Source organism: Rhea americana, unplaced genomic scaffold (assembly GCF_003343005.1).
Source record: "Rhea americana isolate MKP2758 unplaced genomic scaffold, rheAme1 scaffold_1, whole genome shotgun sequence".
NCBI classification, from domain to species: Eukaryota; Metazoa; Chordata; class Aves; order Rheiformes; family Rheidae; genus Rhea; species Rhea americana.
This window is the reverse complement of record NW_028185038.1, coordinates 6,156,529-6,183,898: the sequence shown is the minus strand read 5'-3', so window position 1 is coordinate 6,183,898 and position 27,370 is coordinate 6,156,529. Positions and strand designations below refer to the sequence as shown.

At 35.3% G+C, this 27,370-nt stretch overlaps 1 protein-coding gene across 7 annotated transcripts in view; it reads left to right on the top strand.

Moving 5' to 3' along the window:
• Nucleotides 1-27,370, top strand: part of KMT2E (lysine methyltransferase 2E (inactive)) — a 68,532-nt gene that overhangs the window by 14,043 nt on the left and 27,119 nt on the right. For 5 of the 7 annotated variants that reach the window (XM_085298202.1, XM_085298238.1, XM_085298192.1 and 2 more), the window contains 8 exons: nucleotides 4,920-5,104; nucleotides 11,585-11,696; nucleotides 12,044-12,273; nucleotides 14,120-14,200; nucleotides 15,484-15,542; nucleotides 21,441-21,613; nucleotides 23,027-23,065; nucleotides 25,284-25,496. In XM_085298202.1, coding sequence (XP_085154328.1) covers nucleotides 5,034-5,104; nucleotides 11,585-11,696; nucleotides 12,044-12,273; nucleotides 14,120-14,200; nucleotides 15,484-15,542; nucleotides 21,441-21,613; nucleotides 23,027-23,065; nucleotides 25,284-25,496 — 978 coding nt within the window. In that variant the 5' untranslated portion in view covers nucleotides 4,920-5,033. Of the gene's footprint in view, nucleotides 1-473; nucleotides 498-4,919; nucleotides 5,105-11,584; nucleotides 11,697-12,043; nucleotides 12,274-14,119; nucleotides 14,201-15,483; nucleotides 15,543-21,440; nucleotides 21,614-23,026; nucleotides 23,066-25,283; nucleotides 25,497-27,370 lie in introns of those variants that run through there. The other 2 variants (XM_085298221.1, XM_085298230.1) reach the window with 2 other exon arrangements.

The window sequence follows — 27,370 nt, the reverse complement described above, 5'->3', positions numbered from 1 at the left end:
GGATAGTGCTGGAACCATGAGTGAAGTAAATCATAAGAAGTAGGGGTGAAACTTCTGATATTTTAGACTTGATGTGAATGTTAAGTCCACAAAGTCATACGTATTCTTTAGAAAGAGAAGGAACTGCCATAGAAGATTTAAAGCAGCTTGTGGCTGAATGCTAAAGTGTGATATTTCTTGTGAGAGGTTGATCTTACATAAGGTAGAAGTTTTAAGCAGGCTGAACAAAAGTTGCTTGCTTTGTAAGTTGAAAACCATATTGCTAGGGCAAGATAATCTTTTAAATTCCAATTAAATAAAAGCAAAAGTTTGTCAAATGCAGAAGGCTTTGTCATGTAAAGAAAAGCTTTACTGATAGGGTGATAATGGAGAAAATCAGATGAACCTAGATTAACTAAGAAATTACCAAAATTCTTCCAGTGCTTACAGAGTCATACCACTGAAAGAATAGAGAGTCCTTCTAACAAAGTTGGCAGCATTCTGATGTAGAGATTCAGGTACAGTATATGTGCTACTTAACTAATAAAGAACTAGTATGTGTGCTGCTTACCTAATAAAGAACTAATCTATGAACTTTGGACCAGTATATTGTGTATAGTGCCTTTTTAAGTATATGACCCTGAAATAACTGGACAAACCAGTGCAGGCATTCTAACTYTTAAATTTATACAGCCGTTCAGTAAAACTTTTTTAAAACAGTAAGTTGCATGTAACTTATTTGGATTGTAAAAAGCTTTTCTAGCACCCTTCTCCTTTCTTTCCACTTCCCTTTGCCCCATCAATTATTTTAATGAAATGCACCTATGAAAATAGCTGGGTRGAAAGCTGTGGCTGATGCATTATGAGCGTTCTGAAAGAGTAATGGCTTGAAATAGATGGATACTTGGAGAAATTGGAAAGTATTGTAGTGTGATACCAGATAATATTTCATGAATCATCTAAACTTTCAAGCTTGAAAGGATAAGTAACCACTTGAAGATGGGTAAGGAATAAAATTCCTCAGTGATAGTTACTTTCTGTTCTTAACCTTTCCGTTTTTTCTACTCTAAATAGAATCTAATGAAGAATATTGAGAGTATTACAGTGTCATGACAATGCTTCTGGTTCTGATATGATACAAAATACCTGCGTTCCAAATCTGGCATCATAGTGATTTTTGTCATAGTGGTTTTTATCAGCATGTGGCCTGTATGCTCCCATTTTTGTTAGTAGGCTGTCATATAATGAATTTATTTGGCTTCCTCTTTCCTTTCCCCTTCCCCTCTTGCACCTCCCCCCCCCCCCSCCCCAAATTCCTTGTGAGTTACTACTCATAAATGAGTTCTGCTTGTTTGAATTAACTTGTTAGGTAGGTATTGCAAGTTAACTTACTGCCCTGTTCTTCTGTAGTTACCACAGGTCAAAGGGAAAGAATCGGAGGGTTCTACATTCAGTTTTGTGTGTGTGTGCACACTGAGGAAACTTTAAGATAGTGAAAAATAAGGAGGGAGCATTACAGTCATGTTCTGCTTCCTTTTAGGTGAAACAATTTCAGTTATAATGATGTTTAGCTGCATCAGTTCTCTGATTTTTGTTTAATGTGGATAGGTCTGTTAGAATTTTAGAGTGAATTCTGACCAACACTTAGAGTTGCATGTAAATAAGCTTGTAAAAAAGTGGTAAAAAGTGTTTTTATTTTGTTTTGTTTTTCCCTCTATAAGCAACGCTGTATTTTTTTTTGGTCAGAAATCAACGTTAATCAGGCCATGCAGTACCAGTGAATTTTCTATCTATGCATAGCTTTAAAAAAMCTGCTTTTTCCTTTTCCTGCTTTATTCAAATAACTTTTTGGCTTGATTTTTTTTTTAACTTGCTTCTCAGATTTTGTAACTGTGTATATATCTCTATTTCCTTACTCCATATAGCTCTCTTTGTTTACATGAAGGTTGCTTGAATATGTGATTGGGTAACTTCAGTTGCTTTATGTAACTTGATTGATATTGTAGTGCATGAGGGAGCTGTCTTGCTGGTTTTTTGCTGTCATCTGCCTCTTGGGGGCATTTTTTGACTATGTTAATTTCTTGTTGGTCAGAAGTTTTCAGGGTTTCTTTCGATTTTTTTCTTTAAGCAAAGACAACAGTGTTGAGTGTGAGGAACAGCTGTAAGTGGTGATCTCCATCGCAAACCGTTGTCCAGTATGCCTTCTAGACCTGCTTTGTAACATACCAAAACCTGTTTTGGGGATGATGTAATATCAGTGTGAAACAAAAATCCCTATTGTGCTAGATGTTGGTGTAGTTGAACCTGCAGTTGACAGAGGATCAATCCGATTTTCTTAATGTGAGATAGTTGATTTAGCTGATGATTTCTTCTCAGTTATTGTACAGTACTTAGTATAGTTTTTTGACTCTTTCTGAAGAGGGAAACTAAAGGGAGAATGAAACTTTTTCTAAGTCATACATGCATCTGTTCAAAGTTCTAGCCTGTAAATAAAGTATATGGCAGCAGGATGAACACTTGCTGTGTGAGGATCGGGTGTGGTTTGTGTGTGTTTGTTTTAATGCCTGTTTCTGGAGAATGTTTTATACCTAGTTTAAGTTTAGCAGGTTTCTCTGTGAAAATTGTATGTTTTATCTGTGAATTCTGTTGCATAGCTAGTGATACAGTTTGACACTTGTGGTATTTGATAAGAAAATGCTCAGGAGTTTTAAATGAGTATGGCAAGAAATCCAAACGGATACTTGACCCGAATGCTTTCCAGTTCAGTATATTTGGTGATGCATGTAATAGCTCCACAACACAGCTTCTGCTGTCCAGAGGAAGAATGAGGTCTTGAATGTTCAGATGCTTCAGAACATGCTGAGATGTTTGGTACTAACTTCTAGACTTCATTTAACTTTCTTGAGTTTTATCTCATTACTGAACACTTGGTGAGTTCATCATCCTGGAGATAATGACTTTGTCAGTAAAAGGAATGAATTTAGATTTAAGGCCAGGAAGCTTCTCTGAAAAATTGTTACCATAGGTGCCCCTCTACCAGGCACTCTCTACTTAGTAGTTTGTTCTAGGTGTAGTAGATTTGGCAAGGATGAGTGACAGTATGTTAAAATATCCTGGTCTCGAAGCATATATTTGTGGACTGCATCTCCACTTTGTTGGATGGAAGAAATGCATTTATTAAGTTACTATTATATATGCTTCATGGAAGAAGCATTGCTAAGTGCTAGCAATTTTGTATTTTGGAAGGACCTTGCGATTCTTCAGTGGAAGTAGAGAAGATGGGGGGCATTTTGCTTCAATTAATTAGCTACTGAGGAGGGGAAAACCCTGGTCTGTATTGGAGTACAATAAACTGCTTTAATTTACTAATCTGTGAATGAAGACAGATGAGGTGCTAATTCTGTTTGCCTCTCCACTCCTGTCTTCTACCCTGCTCACCAAGGGGAGGAGACTAGCAATAGCTGCCACACAGATGGGATTATTTTGTTAATTTCTGTGAGTGAAAACAGATTGCACCTCTGCACTGCAGCTAAAAACTACTTCTGCTTCTTTTCATTTTTTTTGAGAAATTACTGTTAAAAATGACCAGAACTATTTTCCCTTGGTGAGCGTAATATCTTCGATTTCAGTCTCACTTTAATAGATTGCTAGTGTTGTTTAGCATCATACGAATCTTTTCTTTTTTTTTTTTTTAATTCTGAGTGGAAGTTGTAGCATTGTTTCTTCTGTGATGCTTCTTTGTACTATGGACATTTCAAGTTACTTTTAAACACGCAAAACAAAAGCAAATAATGCTCTTTGAAAAGTACTTCAAAAATTTTATCATCAGACTCCTATTGAAAGTTATAGCAACTGGGCTCTGAGAAAACAGCAGTAAGCAAATACACTTGGAATTCATGATGTCTGCAATAGAGTGAATGTTTCTCACCTTACTGAATATGACAAATGATTTTTTTTCCTCTCTTATTACTGATTTAAATGAGCAGGAGGGAAAACATTGATTTAGAACAAATTTTAACGTAGTGTCACTAGAATACATACGATGTTTCTAAAAGACTTCAGGCTATTTTTCAGATCTGTTCTGTCACTAGTTCCCATGCATCTTGTATGTGTAGAAGGTGCTCCTTGAAGGACTGCAGTTATTTCACTTCAATATGTGACTGAAAATATATGTTAAATTTGGTGTTCTTTCTTAGTTAAAGAGGATATACTGATCAGTTACATAACACTTAGGTTGCAAAACAATGAATGAATCATTTCTTAAAATCTGATTTATAGAAAGCTGTATTTGGTGGCTGGAACTCAACTGAAAAGTACAAAAATACACTTAATCTCTAAACAATCAGAACCTTGGTGGTGCTGCCTGTATGCAGTGGAAAATATGCTAAGACATGACTTAAAACTTTTTTATTAATTATAGTCGATACTGAGGTATTGCTACTGAAGCTGTTAACGTTTTAAAAATATTTAGCTTAATTTTATATGTTTTCATATACTGGAAGMGATTTTTCTGCCACTTCCGTTCAGTTTTTCACTTTTTTGAGTAATCTAGTAGTTCAAACAAATGTAGGTGAATAAAATGAATGGAAGATTTTTTTTTTTTGCAACTGTTTGCAAAATTTGCTGTAGCATTTAAGCCTTCCAGCTGTTTTTTCAGTAACTTGACTAACTCTGTAGTAAAACTTGAGGAACAGATAAGCATTATTGAATATTGTTGGTAGTGGCCTTTTTTTAAAGGCCTTAAGGTTATCGTCATGCTCTTAAAATAAGTGTATTTGAAATGTTAAATTTTCTTTAAAAGTTGTTACTTTTCTTTTTGCTTGTCTAAAAACTCTAATTACTGTAAGTGATATATAATAAAGGTTTATTTGAAAAAATGCTCCATAGAATAGTTTGTTTAAAAAATATCTGACTGTCTTCTGTTCTTTGCTTATTAACAGGGTTTGTGGATGCACTTAGATGTTTGCAATGAGCACTGTGGCTGGCATGCCCCAGTGTTTTGGATACCAATGCATAGGACTCCGTAGTAATCGAATTTATCAGAAACGAACGTCATGAGCATAGTGATCCCATTGGGGGTTGACACAGCTGAAACKTCTTGTTTGGAAATGGCTGCAGGCTCAGAGTAAGTATGTGAGCACAATTTGTGAGTGTTTTGGTTTTTGTTTTGTTTCGTTTTGTTTTTCTTACTGATGATTGTTTGAATACATTTGGACAGAACTTAATCTGCTTAGTTATGTTGACTTTTTAACAACGTTTTAGTAACTATTCTTAAAAGCCAGTTTCTTCGTTTTTGGGGGAGGGTAAAGTTGAAAAGTTGAACTGTTCCACAGATACATATTTTTCTTATTCATTAAACTGAAAAATACAAATACTGCTTAGTTTGCTAAAATGTTTTACCATTTTTGTTTTCCTTAGTTTTTTGATTTCCTGCATTAGGAAGATAAATTCTTTTGGACTGGTAAACTGCAAGAAAGCCATGATGAATTAAACAAGGATATGTGTATTTTTTTCAAAGTCAAAGGCCTAGTTTAATTATCTAATACAGTGTCTTCATGAAGTTTTTTATATTGAACTATTTGTAGAAAAGCATCTATCTGGTTATTATTCATTTCACTTAGTACAACAAAAGTGGGTAGCCATGATTACAAAGAGGCAAAGAAAATCTGGGTTTGAGAATCTCTGCCTTGAAATGAAATAAATATTGTGAATTTCTGTGTTTTTTTTTTAATGCTAGTATCTGATTCTGCAGTGTTGATGGGCCAGAGTTTAGGTGGTGTTGATCTCAAAGCACCTCTGAAGAGTGGAAATTTTACCTATCAAAATAAATACCTTTCCATGTGTGCAGCATTCATCTGGCTGTCAACTCTTGAGAGAAGAAATAGAATTTTTGGTAACTTTACTACTTCGAAGAGTTAAGAGACCAAGCTGTTATGATTTTTATGGGTTTGCAAAGGCTCATGATCCAGTTGGGCTTTTTATAATCTAGAAGCAGTAGCRATTTTTCTTTTTTCTATTTTCTCGGTTCCTTTTGCATTAGAAGATCTGACACGTGGCTTTTTGGGGAGGCGGGCAAAGACAGGTGTCACAAGATATTTAGTATTAAAGATTGAGTTTCTGTAAGATGCAGTGAATGTAAGATGCAGTGAAATATGTGTACTTTACATGCTCGTAGAAAATCTGCAGTTCACTTGGAAAAACGATTAGATTCTTTGTTTATATTAAATTTGTTTTGGAGATTTTTTTTTTTTTTTTAACCACTTCAGATATGTTGCTTCTCTTTCCCCTTTTCTGCCTACACAGTCTTCCTCTGGTAATGGTAAAGGCTTTCCCTATGTTTGGTTGCTACAAGGACAGGTATGCCTGTTTTGGTTATTGAAACARTGGATTTGATTTGTTTTACATGCTGTTTTTGATGCTTGAGAGTCTCTTACAACAAAATAAACTTCACAAAGTGGCCCTTGATTAAGAGTAAATAATGGGTGCATGGAATAACCAATATGAACTTACAGCTTCTATGCAGTCTTTAATACTAGTGTGCTTGCTTGAAAGTCTGTGCTAATTTAGCACTATTGCTTCTTCTAAGTATGTCTCTCTTGTCAAATTTGAAATATATTCTTTACGGACTATGTGGCAAGAAAAAATATTAAACAGCTTTCTAAATGAATGTTTCTCCTGTGTTTTCAGTTGTATGTGAAGTTACTTTATTCTTCAAGGTGATTTTGAGCTACTTTAGAAAATCAAGAATTCTCATCATGGAACCTCAGCACTTTAATGCCTCAAGTTGCTTTGTTGATCCTTCATATTGAACACTGATTTCCTTAGTGTAGAAAATTCTTGAAGAAATTTGAGAACTATTTGCAACTCTTTCTATTATAGTTTTCTGTGGAGATCTCTTATGTTTAGAGAAGATCATAATTCCCCAGGTTGCCAACATTTCTTGCAGACACAGCAACCCATGCTGAAATTTGAATAAATAAACACAGTTGTCAGTATAAACAAGATACAGTTCACAGTGTTACTTGCTTGATACTGTGGCATAGAGGCCCAGTTAGGGATTGCTTGGCTTTAATTGTTGTCTATTAACACTTATTCATTAGTGTTTTCCACTATATTTATGCTGAACAAGGTGTAGTTTCATGATTGGCTTAGTCTGATTCAAAAACTATGTCATTGCATAAGGAAGTTTGACAAAACTGTGTCCTTAGCCTACCTGCTCATACAGTTTTAAAAAAATTTTAACAAGGTTTTTTAAACATTGCTTTCAATTCCAAAATTCATAATTAAAAGTAGTCTTTAGCATGCTGACAGATCAGAGGTTACACAAGAAGCGCTATCTTTAAAAGAAGAGAAGAAAATTAAAGCTTATTAAGAATTCCTTGGAAAACTTTTGTCTGCTATTACCTCTGTTCAAATAATTCTTTTTTTAAAAAGAACTTTTTTTTCTTTTGGAGAGTGGATATAGATTGTTGGTAGTGAATATAGATTATTTGATAACATTTCCTCACCCCATCCCCCCAAGTGAGAGGAATTGGAATTTCAGGAGTATGACTGGCAGGTCTGGTATTGCTTTATGGGTTGCTAAAGCATGTGCAAACACAGAAGGGGGGGAATGGCAAACCTGTAGGAGGAGGAGCCCTGAAAAACTCTTACCACTAAGCATATTTTTGCCTTATACTTTAAATTGAAGTATAAGCCCATTAAAAAGATGAATATTTTACCTTGTTACATACAGCTTCATGTATATTTAATAATTATTGTAGCAAATAGCTATGTGGATAATAATTTTTTTAAGGTTGGAATTTTCTTACAAATACAGTGAAATAATCTCTTCAGTTTCTTGTACCGAAGTAAGCTTTCCAACAGTTCATCTTCATTGTGCTGTACTTGTTTAAACAGAAAACAGAAAAATTATCCTGTGTATATTTCAATGAAACTCACTATACATGCAATATTATACAGACAAATTGCAGCCTGATAGCCAGAGCAGTATGATCATATATACAAAATAACTTGTTTTCTGTTGTTATCTTAAAAAGAAATGGACAAAACCTACTTTCCTATACCTATCAGAATGATATATTGCAGAAATATTTTCTCTAATTAAAAAAAAAAAACCAAAGAAATCTGAGACACAGACACAAGAGGTTTCATTTGGAATTTTGACAAATGCTTTTACGAAGTGCTGCATCTGTAGGTTACGGCTATAACATTGTGTAAAAACGTTGTAAGTAATTACTTGTAAAAAGAATAATTGAACTTTCACAGCCTAAAACATCGGTGCTCATCAGCTCTTGAAAATCTTAATTTTAGTGAAAGTTTCTTTTCCTTTTAAGTATCTACTGTTATGTAGAGCTAGTTGATGGCCCCAACTTCTAAAGACTGGTTATATTTTACATGTTAGTCAAAACACGGTTCTGTTTCTTTTATAATCATTAGTCATTCAGAAACACAGCAACGTATATAAAAGGAACTAGAAGAAGACTTCTTAAGGAGAGTTTTTAACTATATTACTTAGAATGATTTATAGCAGATTCCTTTAACATAGGTGAAATAAAAACTGGTAGGAACTGAGATTTTTGTGAACTTGACTGAGTTCATGTGTTTTCCTTACTTTGTTTCTTTCACTATTGCCATCTGCTGGCAATATGCAGAACACTTCAGTGTGCACTCTTCCTGTAAACTTGAACATCAGGAAGTGACCCAGAACATGAGTTGTTTTGTCTGGAGAGTGAAATTTTTTTTTTGAGAGGCTTTTAAAATGTAAGCATCTTGCTGCTGTTACTTGTATGAGAATATGAATTCATATACAAATTTCTGTATTCCTGTTTTCAGGTTGCAAAAATATTCTTAAATCACTGCAACCCATGATATGAGAAAGTATTTTTTGCAGTGCTTCTATGGTGCTGTTACTTTGCAGTATTTAGCACAACTTTGAATTTGCTAACCTTAACACTTGACGGATCAATATATATGACATTTTAGCAAATAACATGGTGAACATATCCTAAATGATTTATAAATTGCTAGTCTATGTAGAAGTAGATTTAAGGAGTGTAATATATTGTCTTGCTTCATCTATTGCAAGGGATGTAGAGTCTCTTTTAATTTTTGTTGGTTTATGATGTATAAACTCCCTTTTTAGGGCATGTGTTTCTGTTCTGGTGTCTATCATTGAATTCTCCTGCATTGAAATAGCTGATACTTAAATTGTGTGGTGTTTTTTTTTTTTTTTTTTTTTTTTTTTTTTTTTTTTTTTTNTTTTTTACCTAAAAATGGAGGAGAATCTTCCACTAATCGTGACGTTGCTGGAAAAGAGTGTACGTTAATTCCCTGCCTCCTATATCAGTACACTTTTCTGCTCTGAAAACTGAGTATTGTTTGTACACTGAAAAAAACGGATCTAAATTGAGCATCAAGTGTGTAGTAGATAAGGGTAACCATGCTACTGGTTTCTTTCTCTTCAATAAGCATTGAAGAACTACAGTAGAAACAATACAGTGACAAAGACTTTGGAATTAGAAGTTCTCTTCTCCCTCTGTCTGAGCCGTGATGGGTGGATAATCAATTTCTAGTTCCTTGTCATACTGAATGACTAGATTGTCAGAACTGACTGAATCAAATTAACAGAATGTGATTACTAAGGTATTAGTCAGTATATAAATGTAGGCAAATCTATTGGAAAGGCACAGTTTTTCCAGCTCTTGTGTCTGAGGTGTTTTGTTTTGGGGGAGAGGGCTGTTTGTGGGTAGGGGTCTTTAGTGTTGCTGAAGCTAGCAAATCTCCATCCTTAGAGATGCTCAGTATGTGACATGGTCCTGGGCAACCTGCTCTAGCTGACCCTGCTTGAGCAGAGGAGTTGAACCAGGTGATCTCCAGAGGTTCCTTTTCACATAAACTATTCTGTGTTTCTGTGAAATTTTCAGCTCCCYTTAGAAGTTTGTTAGAAACTCTGAATAAAATTATTTTTAAGCAAGGATGTTCAGCTTACTTTGGTATAATCAAATATGTGAAGATTTTACTGGACCTGTGAAATAACTAAGGGCAGTTGTCCTCAGAGGCAGTTTTTGTCTTAGGCAGTGTATGTGAGTTCTGTTTCTAAGGTGCTAGTACTTCATGTGATCTGCACTCTTGGTTGCGTGTGCGTGCTCTCTCTCTCTCTTTCTTAATGCAGCTGATGACTGTTAGACGTTAGTGTTTTCGAAAAGATATTTGTTCTTTGCACTTTAGAGAAGTCTTCACACAACAGCATTTTTACTTAGTGGTTTTTTTTAAGCAATTTTGTTGTACAGGAACAACATATAGAAAAAAGATAATGAGAAATGCACTACTACAGATGTTAATAGGATCCTTCATAGTAGATATGAAAATACTGTATGTTTTTTGATTAAGCTAATAATGATAAACAATAGCATATTTTTATGTTAGCAGGAACTTCTTGATGTCCTTTTAAATCAAACTAATACCACTTACAGCAGAAAAGCATTCATATTTAATGCGGGTCTGTGTCTAAAAGCATAGTTATTTCTATTCCAGGTTAGGATTCAGAAAGACCAACTTTAAAAATTATTTAAAACAGCACTTCAAGGAATAAGTATGTTATTTAGATACTTGTGTTATGAAATAGAGTTGATACATAATAAAACTAAAATAAGAGAGCTAGGAGTGCGTGATCTGAGGCAGAAGCCACTTTAATTCGTTAGTTATTTATATTGTGCTATGCCTCTTGGTGTAAAAAAACTTCTTTGGGTAACTGGGTTCATTTGAAATTTGTCCTAATGTGATTGGATCATACAGTGCAGTGAAAAAGCTGCAAGTTACTGACCAGATGAACATCTCAAGTCATGAGTGTGTATGCTTGCATGCCCACATGAATATAACTAAAGTTTGTCTGTTAAAGTTTCACTGTAAAACTTATCTTGCAAATTTTTCTTCTTTCTTTGATACATTTTAAACTCCCCAGAACAATAAAGTGTTCTTTTAAAGATAATTTGCTTATTCATGATTGCTGTTTGCAGAAACAGTCACAGTATACCACTGCTGTGGGTACTAGTTCCTATAGATGGTGAAGGGTGTTGCCCTGATACTACCACTAGATGTCATTGCAGAATCAAACAGGATTGGAGGTAGTGAAGTGACTGTATGGACCAAGATTTGTAGCTCTGAGATTGCTTGTTGGTTTTTTTTTTTTTTTTTTTTTCCCTCATAATTAAACTCAGGTCTTTTCTGCAGGTTTTTGCTATACCTATATAGATACAGGCATTTTAGTAACTCTGACAAACTGCATAATCTTTGCTTTTCTGAAGTACTTCTAGATTTGCAGAATATCTGAAAGGATTCAGCATTTACAGTTTTAATTCTTCTGAAGAACATTTTGTAACTCTAGAAAAGCTAGAGTTCTATGCCACTCCAAGAGCTTCTTTTCAGATGATAGAAAAGAGATTTGGAGATGAGAGGGAGAAAACAAAACAATCCAGCTCCTCCACTCAATTGTTTGGATTGTTCTGTTCTTTTTTTTAACTGGAACAGCAGGTAATTACTTAGCCATTGTGAGACAAATATATGTAATTCCATATCTGTTTTTCTTCTATCTTTTGCTTTTCAGACCAGAATCTGTAGAAGCTAGCCCTGTGGTAGTTGAAAAATCGAACAGTTATCCGCACCAGTTGTACACCAGCAGCTCTCATTCACACAGTTACATTGGTTTGCCCTATGCAGTAAGTTTCACATTAAGTATTGTATATAAAATAGATTGTGTGAAATTTGCTGTTCTTCACTAGAATAACTACTGGTTTGCGATTAGAATTTTATATTTTATTTGATATTTGATAAATTTAGTAAAATGGTGATAAAAAACCAGATACAGAAAATAATGCATTTAATTTTGCGGCAAATGTAATTGTCAAGGCAGAAAAAATGAGGAAGAATAATGCAGAAATAACAGTTTAAACTGTGGTTAGAAAAATGCAGTTCCCATAATTTATTTTTAATATTTTGACTTAAGTAACCATCTGAATATATGAACATTTAAGAGCTATAATTTATCTTTCAAATAAAAATCTAGGACCATAACTATGGTGCTCGGCCTCCTCCAACACCTCCAGCTTCTCCTCCTCCGTCAGTGCTTATCAGCAAGAATGAAGTAGGCATATTTACCACTCCCAACTTTGATGAAACCTCCAGTGCCACTACCATCAGTACATCAGAGGATGGAAGCTATGGAACTGATATTACCAGATGCATTTGTGGCTTTACACATGATGATGGATATATGATCTGTTGTGACAAATGCAGGTAATTAATATTAAATGAATCAAAAAGATAAAAATGACTTAGAACTTCAAGCTGCACTGACAAAGTAAGTGCAACTGAATGGTTTTCTAATTTTACTGATTCCTAAGACAGAAGAAACTTCCTTCATCAGAACAGTGTTGTAAGGTTGTTCGGCTTTCTAATAGATAGTTGATTAAGGCCAGAGAGTATTGTACACTTTATTACAGTTTTGACTACTTGTATCAGTGTTTTTTAYGCTTTTATTTATTGCTGCTGTAAGTATACCTCTCTTTCCTCCTCTAAAAAGTGTCATTTAGTTTGTTTTGTTTTTTTTTTTTTCCAAGTAGTTTGTTACTATAATGGAATAAGAATGTAGAGATTGATTCTTGATCTGAATGTACCAAGCAGTACCAACTTGGTTCAGTTGTTTTATAAACTGTGTATATGTAAACCAAATAACTTGCAGGAAGTTAAATATGTAGCAAAACCTGGCACATAAAAGACAAACTTCTCAAATACTAGATTCTGTGCCCATGGTGTTTCTGATATAAGAACTCTTTAATCTGCAAGAGACCTAATAGTCTATTAAATTCTTAAATTTCTTAAAATTACTAGCTGAGTACTRATTTGGGAAGCTGAAGTTAAATGTTTGAGCTTTCATGTTAATGCTTAAGTTCCTACTTGATTGTAGTAAAGCAAGTAGGTGCTACTAAATATAGAACATCGGAAAATTCAGGCTAGTGATGCTTAACTGAGAAACTTAGCAGGAGAAAACAAAACAATTTCTCGAATTATCCATTATTAATTAGTCTATATAATCACATTCAATATGTTTAATGAACAAAGTGATGCTGCCAAATTTGCCAAGATGCTGTATATTTTTAAAATGATTATAACAGCTAATTAAAACAAATTTGAGCTTCATTTTTCTGGCTGCTTTAATTGCAGGCTTGGTTTGAATTTTTGATGGTCCTTGTTTCTGATCAAAGTTTTCTCTTACTTTGAGATGTACTTATGTCCTAGTAGTGGAGGTGCAGACAGTCACAGGTTAAGCAGTGTATGTCCCTGTAAAGAGGCAGTTTTCTATGAGGGATTGGGAAAACTGTGGAAAATTTTGCAAGTGGAAAGGACAGCAATGATTTCCATATCCCAGTTTTTTTTATAGCAATGTGAAGATGAGTATAAGCTAGTATCCTAGGTTACTCTTCAATCTAGCAGGCAGCCTCTTTTTTTCGCTGTGGAAAGCAGTTAAAGCTATTCCTATGTTTCACAACAATGCTATCAGTCATGCAGTGTCTGCACCTCAGCAGGATCTAGCAGATCTTGCTTGACTGAACAAGTGTATGTGGCCCGGTTAACTTGATTGTAAGTTGACTTGACCCCTGTGGCTTTAGAGGCTTCAGATGCAAAAGCACTTTAGGAATATTCTTTTAAAGTAAGGAATCCTGGAAGCAAGGAATTTTGGAATCCTTTTTGGTAAAGGATACTTACTGCTTGTGCAGAGCATAAGCAGTGCTGTGATGTATGTTAGTTTGCTGAGGCTGGTTATTTTCACTCTTGCACTCTCTTGTGCAACTTAACCATTTTTGTGTTTTCAGAAAATGTATTTTCCTCCAGTTGGAGGAAAATTTCTAAAAGGGAAAATAAGCCTAAAGAAGCAGGCATCAAGAGACAGCCACAAGACTGGAATTACAGTGATCAGTGGTACACAAAATCAGTGAGCTAGAGAAGTTGTGGTGAAGATAGTGATTGATAAGCAGTTTTAGGGAGCATTCACTCTAAGTCGAGATCATGATTTAAAAAATAAAAAGCTATACATCCACAGTTTTTAAAATTGTACTTAAAATAACTGTTTTTTTTTCCAAAGTGTTTGGCAGCACATTGACTGCATGGGGATTGACAGGCAACATATTCCTGACATATATCTGTGTGAACGTTGTCAACCGAGGTGAGTAGTTCTCATGTTTTTGAACTATAAATAATAAGAATAAATTGAGAATATAAGAACTGCTTTAAACAGATGTTTGTTCTTTTAAAAACTTAGTGACCCAATAAGAGAAAGAGTAGGTTTGTTTTGCATTAAAAGAAGATGAGGTGTACTTCTTATAAACAGAATTGGTGGTTCTTGGATTTAAGCTCAGGTTCTCTGAAAGTATCTGTAGTTGGATGACTTTGCTATATCAAAAGTAGAAGCAAATCCCTATTCCTTTTTGCATACTTCCCCTCTCCCCCAAAATAAGATTTAAAGAAGAGATGCTGAAACATCCAACAGGTTAAAAGACAAACCATGTGGCATAATTCTAGGAATCTAAGGAGCTACGTTTTTGAGGCAAATGATCTTGCCGTTTCCTTTCCCTTCAGATTGTTCATTGCTTCATTTCAGTAGGTGGCACGGATAAACAACTACATACTTACCAAATAACATCGATTCCTGCATGCGCTCTCAGACTGGGCAGTATATAGACAATCCATTTCATGTTTTCTTTCATGGTTGTCATGCATGGAGAACCCTAAACAGCAGTGTGTTCAGGTTAGCTGCCCCACAAGCATTTCTCAGCATTTTTTCTTTTTATGATCTCATTCAATGTGCTACAATGCTCATTCTAAGAGTTTTTCACCCTTAAATACATATTTTGATACCTCCTCTGAAACTTGAAGTCATACGATAAGTCATTCTGTTCTTCCTGCCTGGTTGGTTTGTTATACCTGACTGTCATGAAAGCTGTCCTGTGAACTTATTCTCTAAGACACTACAAGCTTATGTTTCTGACTTCTTAATTAAATAGTAAATAAAACATATGTGTTCAGAACACTTTAATTACCAAGAAATTAATTTTCTTTGGAGAAGCTGTTGAACCTTATTATCCTATGATCTTTCTGTTACTTAATTATTTTGTGGCAGCTATTTTGAGGAATCTACAAGGGATTGGTCTAATGCTTGCTTATCTGTAGTCCATGGATCACCTGTCCATCTTTGATCTGTGTATCTGTAATTTTGCTACATTTTCAAGTGATTTGGATAAAACTACTTCTTGAGGATGCTTATATGTACTTTGCATTAGTGGCGTGAAATGAGTATACCAGATACATTTTTATCAGCTAGTTGTATACGTACTGTTTACTCTGTAATAACCAACTGGACATGATAACTATGAAAAGGTCTGCTTCAGGATTTGGATGTGTTAATGCCTAAGTGTAAATAATGGACTAAAATTTATTTTTTAATTGCAGGAGTTTAGATAAAGAAAGGGCAGTGCTGTTGCAGCGAAGAAAAAGGGAAAATATGTCAGGTGGGTAAAGAAAGAGCTTAAGAAATTTTCCCTAGTAGAGGTCATAAAAATAGTAGTATGCCAGCATGTAGACTTAAGAGTGTATACACAGTTCAGTTAACTTATTTAAATTGCTAAAATGTAAACTAGAACTTTGTTTCATGATTTTTCTTTAAAAACTTAAGCTTATTTAGTAGAACTGATATTTTTTGATAGACTTGTTAAAACCTCACTGTATGTCTTATAAGTACTCACTAGGATTGATTTGCAGTTTGTGTAGAATGTCTTTAGTATTTTGTGCTTCCACGATATTAAACAGTTTATAGTTACGGTAGTCTTCAGTGTATACAGCCCAGTGATTCAATGCCTTTCATATGACTTTGTCATAAATAAGAGCGTTGTATCAGAATAGTTGCAGTTCCAAGCCTTTTGTTAAAGGATGCATTTACCTCTCCCCACCCTTTCTCTTGTTATTGTGGATTAATCCAGTCTGTTTAAACATTATTAACATTCACCATGTGTTGTTTATATTGGATTACACCCAGCAGGGTTAGAATACACTTGTTATGCAGTTTACCTCCTTGTAGAAAAGGAGCAGACATAATTTTGAAATCTGTATGTCGTAATAGTGTAACTGTGTACATCTTAATAGTTCTGTTTAATAAGGCTACCAGTTCTATTGTTGTTACTTCACAGTGGTTTTATGTTTGTACTGTACCATTTTTGTATGGTAAAGGAAGATAGTGCTGNGTAAAGGAAGATAGTGCTGCTTTTTTTTTTTTTTTTTTTTTTTTTCCTTCTTCTAGGAAGGAATTTAGTATCCTGCAAGTTTGGGGGGATAGGAGAAAAAGTGTAGTCACAACTTCCCCTCCCTCCCCCATTTTACTTTTTCTTTTTTGTGCTTATCACTGGATTCTTAAGCTGTCAAAAAATCAAAGGAGGGGAAAAAGTTCATGTTGTTCATGTCATTCATGTAGGGTTAGCCTCTAATACAAGGAAGGAATTCGGTTACATCAAACATTTGCGTGCTCTGTTTCAGGGAGATAGTTGCCTCCTTGGCAATTCTTCTGAGTTTGAGACAGAACTAGATACAGACTGCACCAGTTGCTTTCCATGTTGYTCACTGTACTTTTCCTAGATTGGAATGAACCTACCCGTTCCAGCATGAAGTTCAATCGAGCACTGTCGTGTTATAGTTCAAAAACGCATTCAGTAATTGCTTTAGCAAGCCATTTAGTGTTTTGTCTCTCAGGACTGCAGATAAGCAGAGTGCTATACTATATGCAGAATTTCCCAAGCAGGTGTAGGATTTGAGTCCTTATTTTCTCCTTCCCCTTCAGTTAAAACTTAGTTTCCTAGCCTATCCTTGGAAAAATGAGGAAAGCKCCTTTCAAATGAATCTAGGAAAAGGCCTTTACCTGTATTTTCTGTAAGCAGTGGTAGATGCTTATAGAACATGAAAGAGGAAAAGCTGAAATAATAAAATCAAGTCTTTTGGGTATTAAATTTAGCTGTCAGTAAAAAGTCTGAGAAATGTTGCCTGAAAGTAGGTRTTCCAGCAGGCAGAATGTGAATGTCTGTGCTTCACAATATAGCTTCCATTTATGGATTCATTTATGATGTTTTAGGTAACTGTTCTGTGAAGCCCAATGTGATTATACAGGAAGAAGGGAATTGCTGCTGCAAACAACTTGAAAAATCAAATGAGAAAAGGGTAGTTTTTATAAAAACAGGAATATCTTGAGTAAGCTGCTGGAGGCAGATTGGAAATCTTGAGGTTTCTTTTTCTGTGACAATAAGAGAGGGATACTAAGTCCATTCTCTTATTTCATTAAAAAATGGTTTTATAACTCTGTCAATTCTTCCTTCATCGTATAGAGTATTTGCATCCTAATACTATATCTTAATGCAATTCCATAGCTCATGATATTCCAGTCTGATGATATAATTAAATGAGTTTTATTAAGTAATAATTAAATGAGCATAATTAAACGAACTGTATAGCAATGTAGCAAATTCTGAGGGGGAATTTGAGTGTTTTCGACATCCACAAAGTTTACTAAGTCAGATAATACTCCAAGAAACAAATCATAAAATTGTATCTTTTGCCTTTTGTGACTGCAGATGAGAGTTAAGTACAAGTACATATTTCAGTCTCTTTAATTTGTGTTTTATGAAATTCTTCTGCCATATACAGAATTTCAGAACTCAGTCTGTCTGTCATAAATTCTGTCCAGCAGTTATCAAAATGTGTTGTGTGATCATGATGATCAGTCTTTTAAATCTATTCTGTCCAGTTGGTGGAAAAAAATAACAAATGATAAATCTTCAGTATTAAAACAGTTAAAACAGTACTTTTTAATTCTAAATTAAGGCAGATAAGCTCTAATCTTACTTAGCTGAAGTGCAATATTAATTACTCTGATTTATCATCTCATTTGAAACCAAAGTATCAAAGTATGCTTGCTGTCTTTTGAATTTTTATTCCACTAATTCGTTTGCTTGGCCAAATGCACTTTGTATGTGTTGATTGATATTACGTGATTCAATCATGTAAAGTAATTCAGAGTATGAGATATCTAATGTCAGACACTAGTAAAAATGTTGTGCTTTTTGTTCTTCCTGCTTGAAATTATTTATGAAAAGACATGATTTTTAAAGTGTCTATTAAATATTTAAAGTTTTTGTAAAGAAACATTCAGCAGCAGCAGCAGAATATTGCTTCTAATTTATAGAGCAATGAATGTACAAGGATCCATCCTCTTCAGGTGGCAAGGTTGCATGATTTAATCCTTATTTGATGAAGTAGCATATAATTAGGGCTATTTTTAATTAGATTTATAAATAATAGGACTTTTAATTTCAAGAACACCTTACAGTAAAATGGCTTTTATTCTAAAAATCTCTGAAGTGTCCCCACTTTTAGCTGTGTTGCCTCTAGAACTTAACATTGGAGAGGAAGTAGTAGATAACTTAATTGGCTAGCCTTAGGAGAGGAGTGTTTAGGTGGAAATTCCATGTGTTGTAGAAGGGGGCGAGAGTTCTAAACTTGCCTGTGTAACCATGGAGCCTTATTTCCTGACATCATCTTCAGGAGCTCCACGTCTTGAGAGTAGTAGCTTCTTTTCTTTCTTTCTCTCTCTCTCTCACACACACTTTTTTTTTTTTTTTTTTTCCTTCCCTGGGTCTTTTAGAGGGGAGTGTTTGTACCTATTCTTGGGCCTGCATTTGTATAGTGGTGTTTGTTCTGTTTTTATTTCCAGTATAAACCATGCATTGAGTTGCTTATTATGGCTCACTGGAGCATGTTCATGAAGCCACATGTGAGTTGTATCCAGGATCTGGTTCTGGAAGGATACTTGTGCTAAATGATTGAGGTTGGAGGGAGAGGTATTTTTTTGTTAAAGATACTGTATGTAGATGTATTACATGTTCAACTGCCTTGCTTTAAATTATCAGATCCTGAAATGGTGCTGATGATACCATTCACTACTTAAAGAGAAACGAGCCTAGGCCCATAATAGCTCTTTGTGAAATTTGGAGACTGGATATCTTGCCTTCCATGATTTAAAATCTTCCCTTAGTGTGCTTTMTTAAGGCTCTTCAAAGTGAAAGCAGGTTATGTAGGTTTGGAAGGAGTGTCTCGAAACAATCTCATGTAATTAGAAATAAGGTTGAGGTAATACTTTGGAGTAGGCTAGGTTATAGCATAGACAACAATACTGAATTGCTGCTTCCCTGGGGAAGGGGTGTGTATGTGTATGTAGCTTTGTGTGGTGTGTGTGTGTGTGTGGGGGGGGGGGTTGGTTGGTTGCTGTTAGTTTTTGTCCCCTGCAACCTAATAATTCTGTAGGCACTAATATATAAAATTCAACACAGTGTTGTCAGGAGTGCCTTGGGTTTTCATTTCTTACTTGTTGAATGTTTTGCTATTCACTGAAATTCTTCTTTGTGTAGGTATTGCTTCTTTCCGTGTGACTTCTTGTTTTGATGCTAATTCAGAGAATAGTCCCAATAGGTACAAACAAGCTCAGAAAAATTAATTAGCCAATATATTAATAACTCTGTATGCACATATTGTAGGTGCACTGTAATTATGTGCTGAACAAACTATTTAAAACATCAGCGAGTTTATAAAATAAGACACAAAGTTAAGGTTGCATTTGTGATATGAGTTTATTCCTTTTTGTTTAAGAATGAAAAAGTAACACATGATCATATAACCGTTTCTCCCCCTTCCTCTGCCTGGTCTCCCTTCTATACACACACCATACTTCCTGTACACAGTGAATGGTGCTGGCCAAATGAGTAGTCATTGAATCTTTTTCTTTTTTTTTTTTTTTAAATTCAGTGTGTAGTCTTGGACTTTACTTTGTTGCTATTCAAACATTTATAAATAAACAGAAATAGCAGTTTCTTAGTGTTCTGTAGTGCTAATTCTTAAGTGCTTCTCGGCTAATGGTAACTCTTTGCAAAATGTCTGTTAGTGAAAGTCTGTTAGTGAAGATCATACGCTGTTTCCGCTTCAGAATGATGAGACAGAACTGCAGAGAAATTGAAGTTAAAATGAACTCAATTAACTTGTCACTAGTTCAAGATACGCAAGACTCAATAACGATCCTTTTTTATGTTAATAGTATATACGCATATTGTCATTTATGCAGGCCCAGTTTTCTTTGATTTGTTTTACAAGCCTGAGAACTCAGTTCTGAAAGTCAAGGCCAGTCCTGTAAAGGAACATACAGTTAGTGATTTCTTTACTGCATACTTCATATTTCTTACGCTTTCACAGTGGAGTTYGCTTTTCTGAACTTGTCTCGTGGTTAAGACAGAGACATTATCATCTTCATACTTCCTCATTTGCTTAATGTCGTTCATCATGCTGTCTTGAACTGCATCAATAGGAATTAACATAGGAAAAAATCCAGAGAAACTAGTAGCTGATGTCTTTTATTTAGTGAAGAAGGTTTCCACAACAGGACTGCTCAATGGTTAAGCCTGATTAAGCCTTACGGCTGATAAGGCAACATTCTTCTGAGCTCAGAAGGAATGTTTTCTCTGCTCTCTTACTAAGTACCTGCCAAGCCTGCTGCACTGCAGTTTTAGAAAGTCTTGTTTAGCGTGAAGCATATTTACTGAAGGCAGAATATTTGGAGAAACTTCTTAAATCTCAGAAGTCCGTACTAAGTGTGTTTGAACAGTAGTTTACTATTTATTTTGTACCATTTTTTCCAGTCCTATACACACTTGACAGCCTTTGATCTTGACAGAACTGGGGTAGGTCTTGCTTCAGGTCAGGAAATGCATTTATCTGACATAAATGCTGACTTGCATCAAATTTCAAGCTCTGACTTTGAGGAATGGAGGTGCACTGCACAAGTGAAAAGCAGCTGGTGGTTTGTGTACGATCTTGTTCTAAGAAGTAAAAAGACTGACTTTTTCTCTTCCTTGAAAGTAGCAGGATTTTATTGTTAGGGGATTTTGAGAAGAGAAGTCTTACAGCTAACTGATATACCTCACCTGAAAAAGGCACTCATCACTGAAATTGGAACTAAAACAGTTGGTTAGGATTTATTCATGACTGAAAATATAATATCCTCATCTGAGGAAAATCACAAAGCTATATCAAAAGTAAAAGCTGTATGTAGGTGAATGAGCTTTTGTATTTTTAACCATTTTTTGTTATGGTTCTAATTTTGCTTATAATAAATTCCATTCAACAAATGCAGTTGTATGGTAGCCTATCTGGTGTCTTTTCCTTACCTGGCTTTACAAACACCTGTTGTTAAAGCAGCTTCTCACTGGTAATTCGTTTTCATGCTGTTAAAACTGATGGTGATTTTTGCATATAAGTACCTGGAGTATTTGGCGGTATGTTCTTTAAACAGTATCTGATATTAAATCTTTTTTCTTTTAAAGATGGGGATACCAGTGCAACAGAAAGTGGTGATGAGGTTCCTGTGGAACTATATACTGCTTTTCAACATACACCAACTACAATTACTTTAACTGCTACGAGAGTTACAAAAGTCAATGATAAGAAAAGGAAAAAAAGTGGGGAGAAAGAGCAGAACATAGCAAAATGTAAAAAAGTAAGTGTAATTCTTTGTTTTATAACTGTGTTATAGGATAAATTATAGCTATTTGATATAACTTATCAAGAGACACTCATTTAAAAAATAGGGTTTCTTGTTGTTAATATTTTGCTACCTGGGTTTAGATCAGTGTAGTACTCTACTGCAGTGAATTATATTGTCACTGCTTTCTTTTCTCTCTCTCCACTGCCATTAATTCAAATTAAGATGTGCAAGTGTGATAGCCACAGAAGTCTAGTTCTTGAAGCAGAACTTGTAATGAGGAATCACTTCTTCTGGACCAATTGATAGAGTTGGAGATGAAGCAAAACAGGCTTTGGGTACCCAGAGAGGAGTTCTGTGTCTGAAAGTTTTCAGTTGTGGTTTTAGTAATGGTGATTGAGATGTTCAGTTGGTTGTCATGATGTGAGTCTGCCTATTTATTTGAGTTGAAATTGTGTGGAAAGTGCTGTCAGAAAGTAAACTGCTGAACTACTTCGATAAACAGGATATTGAAATAATACTACTTAATTACAGACCTAAATAGTGACCTTCAGGTAAAGAAGTAAAAGTACATTGAGTTCCTTTCTACAAATATGATGAGAATTGATGAACTGGATGAGAGTTTTGTCCTTTCAAACTGGAAGTCAAAATTACAGTAACCAAAATATTTTATTCAAGATTTCCAAAACAGTAATGGAATTTACTTTTGAAGGAACAGTCCTGAATATAAATTTGCTTCTACTTTGTGCTCTTCTGTTTTTATTTTCCAATCTAACTTAATTGAGATGATTTAAAAAAACCTTAGAACAGCAAACTTTTTCCAAAAGTGAGCTTCACAGATTATCTGTGACAGCCAGTGTTCTTTGACTCCAGCCACACACCCCAAAATCCATACAGGCATGTGAGTAGGATAGTGAAAGACATGGACTGTTTACAGATGTACCTGATAAGTTTCTGGTGTTCTGTAAGTAACTATTGACTTTTGGGGGCAGGTGTAGCTCAGTTGGTTAGAGCGTGGTGCTGCTGATGCCAAGGTCGCGGGTTCAGTCCTCGTATGGGCTATGTTGAGGGTTGGACTAGGTGATCTCCAGAGGTCCCTTCCAACCTTACCATTCTGTGATTCTGCTCTGGCTTTGAATACTGAAAACTGTTAAAACCTGGGAGAAAGGGAGCGGTACCTGGGCCACTAGCTCTGAAACCTGGGTTCTGCCTAAGTTGGAATGCTGTTTTTTTTTTTTTTTTTTTTTAATATCGCTATTTTGCGGTAGATGATCCTCTGCCTTCTCAATGGTTTAATGTAGCTTATTTCTTCCCTCATCTTCTAGAATGTTTTATTGAGAGCAATCCACATAAAAATCGTTAATTCCTTAATAGTTGGCATTTTGCTTTTCCTCTTAAGAAAATAAATTCACAGTATTCTTATTTCAGGCATTTCGAGAAGGATCCAGGAAATCTTCAAGAGTAAAGGTAAACGTGGTTTTTTTGGTTGCTGGTTTTTTTATTTTGTTTCGGACCTTAATTGTAGCTTACTTAAGGCATAGCTTCAGTTGCTTCCTCTTTTTCTGATTTGAGTTTTTGGTAGAGGTATAACTTAGATCTAATCGTATCAGTTCTCTAAAGTACTCTTCATATGTTATATAATATTTCATTTAAATTAGTCTTTAAGAATTCATGTACCACATACATATCATAGTAATCTTAAAATAAGATATGACCGCTACATCTTTTATGCCCTGCGTAGTCCTTTAGAAATCCTGCAAAATAGCGTAGTGTAGATTTTTATTCTGAGAAGACTTGAATTTCAAAGATGTCTATTCTGAGATGATGTAGTTTTTTTTCTTTAAGAGCCAGTGGAGTAATTAGGGCATGCTTGTGCTGTGCAAGAGAAAAAAGTTGAGTGCAGGACCAGGACAAGAGGCAAAGGGCACAAACAAACACAGGAGGTTCCACCTGAATATAAGGGAAAACTTATTTCCTGTGAGTGACAGAGCACCAGAACAGGTTGCCCGAAGAGGTTGTGGAGTCTCCTTCTCTGGAGATACTAAAAATCTGCCTGAATCTGGTGCAACATGCTCTAGGTGACCCTGCTCGGGGGGGTTGAACTAGACAATCTCCAGAGGTCTGTTCCAACTTCAGCTATTCTGTGATTCTGTGACCTCATTTTTGCTGCTTAGCTCAGCCTTTTTAACTTTAAACAGGACAAGACTGAAGTGACTATGTTACTTTTGAAAACTTAAGTTCTGTTCTGGGATATCTAGGTGTATAAACAAGTGGGACACAACTTACATTTCAAATATATAAGGTGATTCACTTGTGACTGACAAATAGTGAAGACAGAATTGGAGAACTGGAGAAGAAAAATCTATTCTGTGCACTTGAATATGCTGTTTGTATGTTTCTATTGCTTTTTCATGGCTTTCTTTGCAAACACTTCACTTTTTCATACTGTTTATGTGTAGTATTATTTCAGTGCACAAAAGAACACTTGATCAGTGGTAGATAAACTGAATTACTAAACTACTTGCTATTTTATTAGTATTCTGTAGTGTCTCTGCAAGTGGGTAGGAAATAGAGCACTGGCTGGCAGCTGCTAGCCTAAGACTGTTGCCACCATTAAGGAGCGTTGGTTGGCTGCAGCCTGGCTGCTGCTTGTGAAGTCTTGGAGGTACAATGGTGCTTTCCTTAACTGTGAAAGAGCCTGTAGAATCATTGCAAAAGAAAGTTGTTCAGTAAGGAATAGGCAGGGGGAGAAGTAGGGTTTATGCAAAGCCTATAACATTGGAGTCACAACTTCTGCACCTTAAAAAGGTACTGGTAGGATTCTGGAAGTTTAGTGAGATGTGAAGCAGAGAGGTACAACATAACCTTATAAGCCAATAGGGAAAAATTATCAGATGTGTGTATAATAGGATGGAGGCTGGACTTTGAACCTGCTCATAAAAGTTGAGTAGAGTAGAACTAACTTCCAGCTTGGGCACTCTTGGGGTTGTGGTGCAGTGTGATTGAGCAAGGAAACAATGTCAGTAGTCTTCCCCATTCAACTAAAAATCTGTTTTGGGGGTGTATCCGTAAGAAACTTGCACTTTATGTGCTTTGTGCCCTCCTGTGAAGTCTTTGACAGCCATGGCAGAGCATACATACCCAGCTCTGTTGAGAGAAATGTATGTAAATGTCAGGAAAACACAATGAAAAACTTACGCATTTAAAACCCTTTGAATGGAATGTCAGGAGCAGGAATGTCCATGTTTGGGCTTCACAGAATTTATTCACTGTGCCTCTTCACAAGGCATTATACAATCATAATTTTCTAAAGGGGAACAAAACTTCTTGGTGGTGTTACTGCCATAGACACTTCATATTCTGATACCTCTCTGTTGAGGGAAGAGAATATATTGGGCAATAGGTATGAAATTACAAGATTTATTAGAGGACAAATAGAATGTTACTGAAACCAACTGAATGAAGTGATGCAGAATTTTAAAATGACTTACTAATTGTAGTAGGTGGAAAAAGGACAACAATGAATTTATTTAGACAAGCTTAAATCAATAGCTATTGTACTTGGGTTGATTTGTAGACTTGCTGAGCTTCTAACTTACTTGTTCTAACTTCTAACCTTTTGTTTTTGAAAAAAAGTATTTTTTTTCTTCCGTTTTAATTTCTAGTCATTTACTGTAACTTACAGGGCTCGGCTCCAGAGATTGATCCTACTGACAGTTCGAACTTCGGATGGGAAACTAAAATTAAGGCATGGATGGATCGTTATGAAGAAGCAAATAATAACCAATACAGCGAAGGTGTTCAGAGGGAGGCACAAAAAATAGCTCTGAGATTAGGCAATGGAAACGACAAAAAAGAAGTCAACACCAGCAATCTGATTTTCAAACCTCCAGTAGAGGTAGGAAGCTATGCTGTGATGTGTGCTTGCATAATGTGTTTATGTCATGAAGAAGATAGCCATTTAGATGCCTTAAAGAAATTCTCTTTCCTATCCTTACATCTTTGTTCTGTCTTGTCTCACAAATACAAGCATCAGAGTTGCTACAGCTTTTTTTTAAATTCATAATTGGTGTATGTCCTGTGTCACTTGTGATTATATCTACATTGGCACATCATTCTCATAAGAATAGCAAAGGTGCTACACTGAGCCCGAAAATTGAATTATCCTTAGAATGGTTTTGTGGAGGCCATGATACAGTAAGCTTCCCTGCTAGTATTTCTGTGCTTTGAGAGGAATATCGGGAGCAGTGAGAGTAGGTAGGAGCATCAGAACTGGATTTTTTTTCCTCACTATTATGACTGTCAGTATGTAATTTTCCACTTTTTTTTTCCTTAAAATGTGGCAAGTCTATTCTAGATCTTCTGGTATTTAAGCAAGAATTTCATTTATCAGTTCGTGAAGGATATTTGTGGTGGTAGCTGCTCTGTTCAAGACTTGGAAGCAAGATCATGGAACGGTTTGATGTTAGTTATTTCAGATAGCAATGACTTGAAGGTATGATCTTAGGTGTGGAAGACTTGAGTTCTTAAATAGCAATTAGGTCATTTTTGTGGTCGTCTTTTAAACTATAAATGGTTTAAGTCATTACAGCCTGGCTACTGCTTTTGAAGTCTAGAGGTGTAGTCTTTTGCCTGCATCATCACATCCATCAGGTGAAGAATTCTTTTTCACTGAGGAAGGATTAACTTCAGTGATTACATCTGTGCCCATTTTAAAAACTGGAGTTAACAATAACACTTGATCTCATAGGACTAGTTTATTTTCTGTGCCACAATACTGGATAGTTTTACAAGATTTTATTTCCTGTTTAAACAGCTATACTGTTACTCATTGTGAAAAACAAATTTAGCTATGGATTTTACAGTACTATCTTAGACAGTTCTTTTTTTTTTTCTTGTATTGTCTTTTTGGTGAGAGTTAAGATACTATTTGTAGTGACACTTAGTTGCTTAGCCTGGACAAGGCTTTAAACTGTTGGCAGTGGCAGACTAATACAGTTGTCATTGCTAGTCAGTAATTTTTAAAAATTCTTTTGTAAATATATATGTGTATATTAAAGCTTGAGCTGGGAAATGGCGGTTGATGAATTCATTAAATGAACTTCATTGAATTATTGTGTGGAGTTGCATACCATTGAGTATGTGATTCTCTGAGTGTTTCTTATGAGGATGACATACTAGCATTTCTTACTCTATCAAAACTTATACTGGGTTTCTCTATGCTTCCATAAATCCATGGATTTGTGAAAGGAACTATAACTGGTAGTAGTCAAAACATTCTAGTTAAAAACTTAAGATGACACTAGGTAATACTCAAGCAGTCTACATGTTGCACTGGAAAGGTAAGTGACTATATAGGAACAAAAAAGTAAGCATTCAGGATGTTTCACTCACTGTATAATGCTCCTTACTGTTTCTTTAACCAGAGCTCATCATTATACAGACATTTTTAGACAGTTTAGCAATGAGGAGGTGGCATTTTGTTATTGGTGTTTGTGTTTACTCTTGCGATCCTCTAACTTGTAGTTTATGAAGAAACTGCAGGATCTCTATATTCTTGGCATCACTTATTTGTGAGTTTAAAAGTAGAGCTAAATACTAGATTTCAGCATTTTGTAACAGAAATCTCAAGGACGAGTTACAGTAGCAGATTAATAGAAGCATCTCCACTTCTTTTCATCCAAGACCATCATGTTATATGGGGCATCCTCCTTAAAGGAATATTCCTGTTTATAGAGCCCTTTGCCTATGTGTAGATCACTTTTTTTCCTA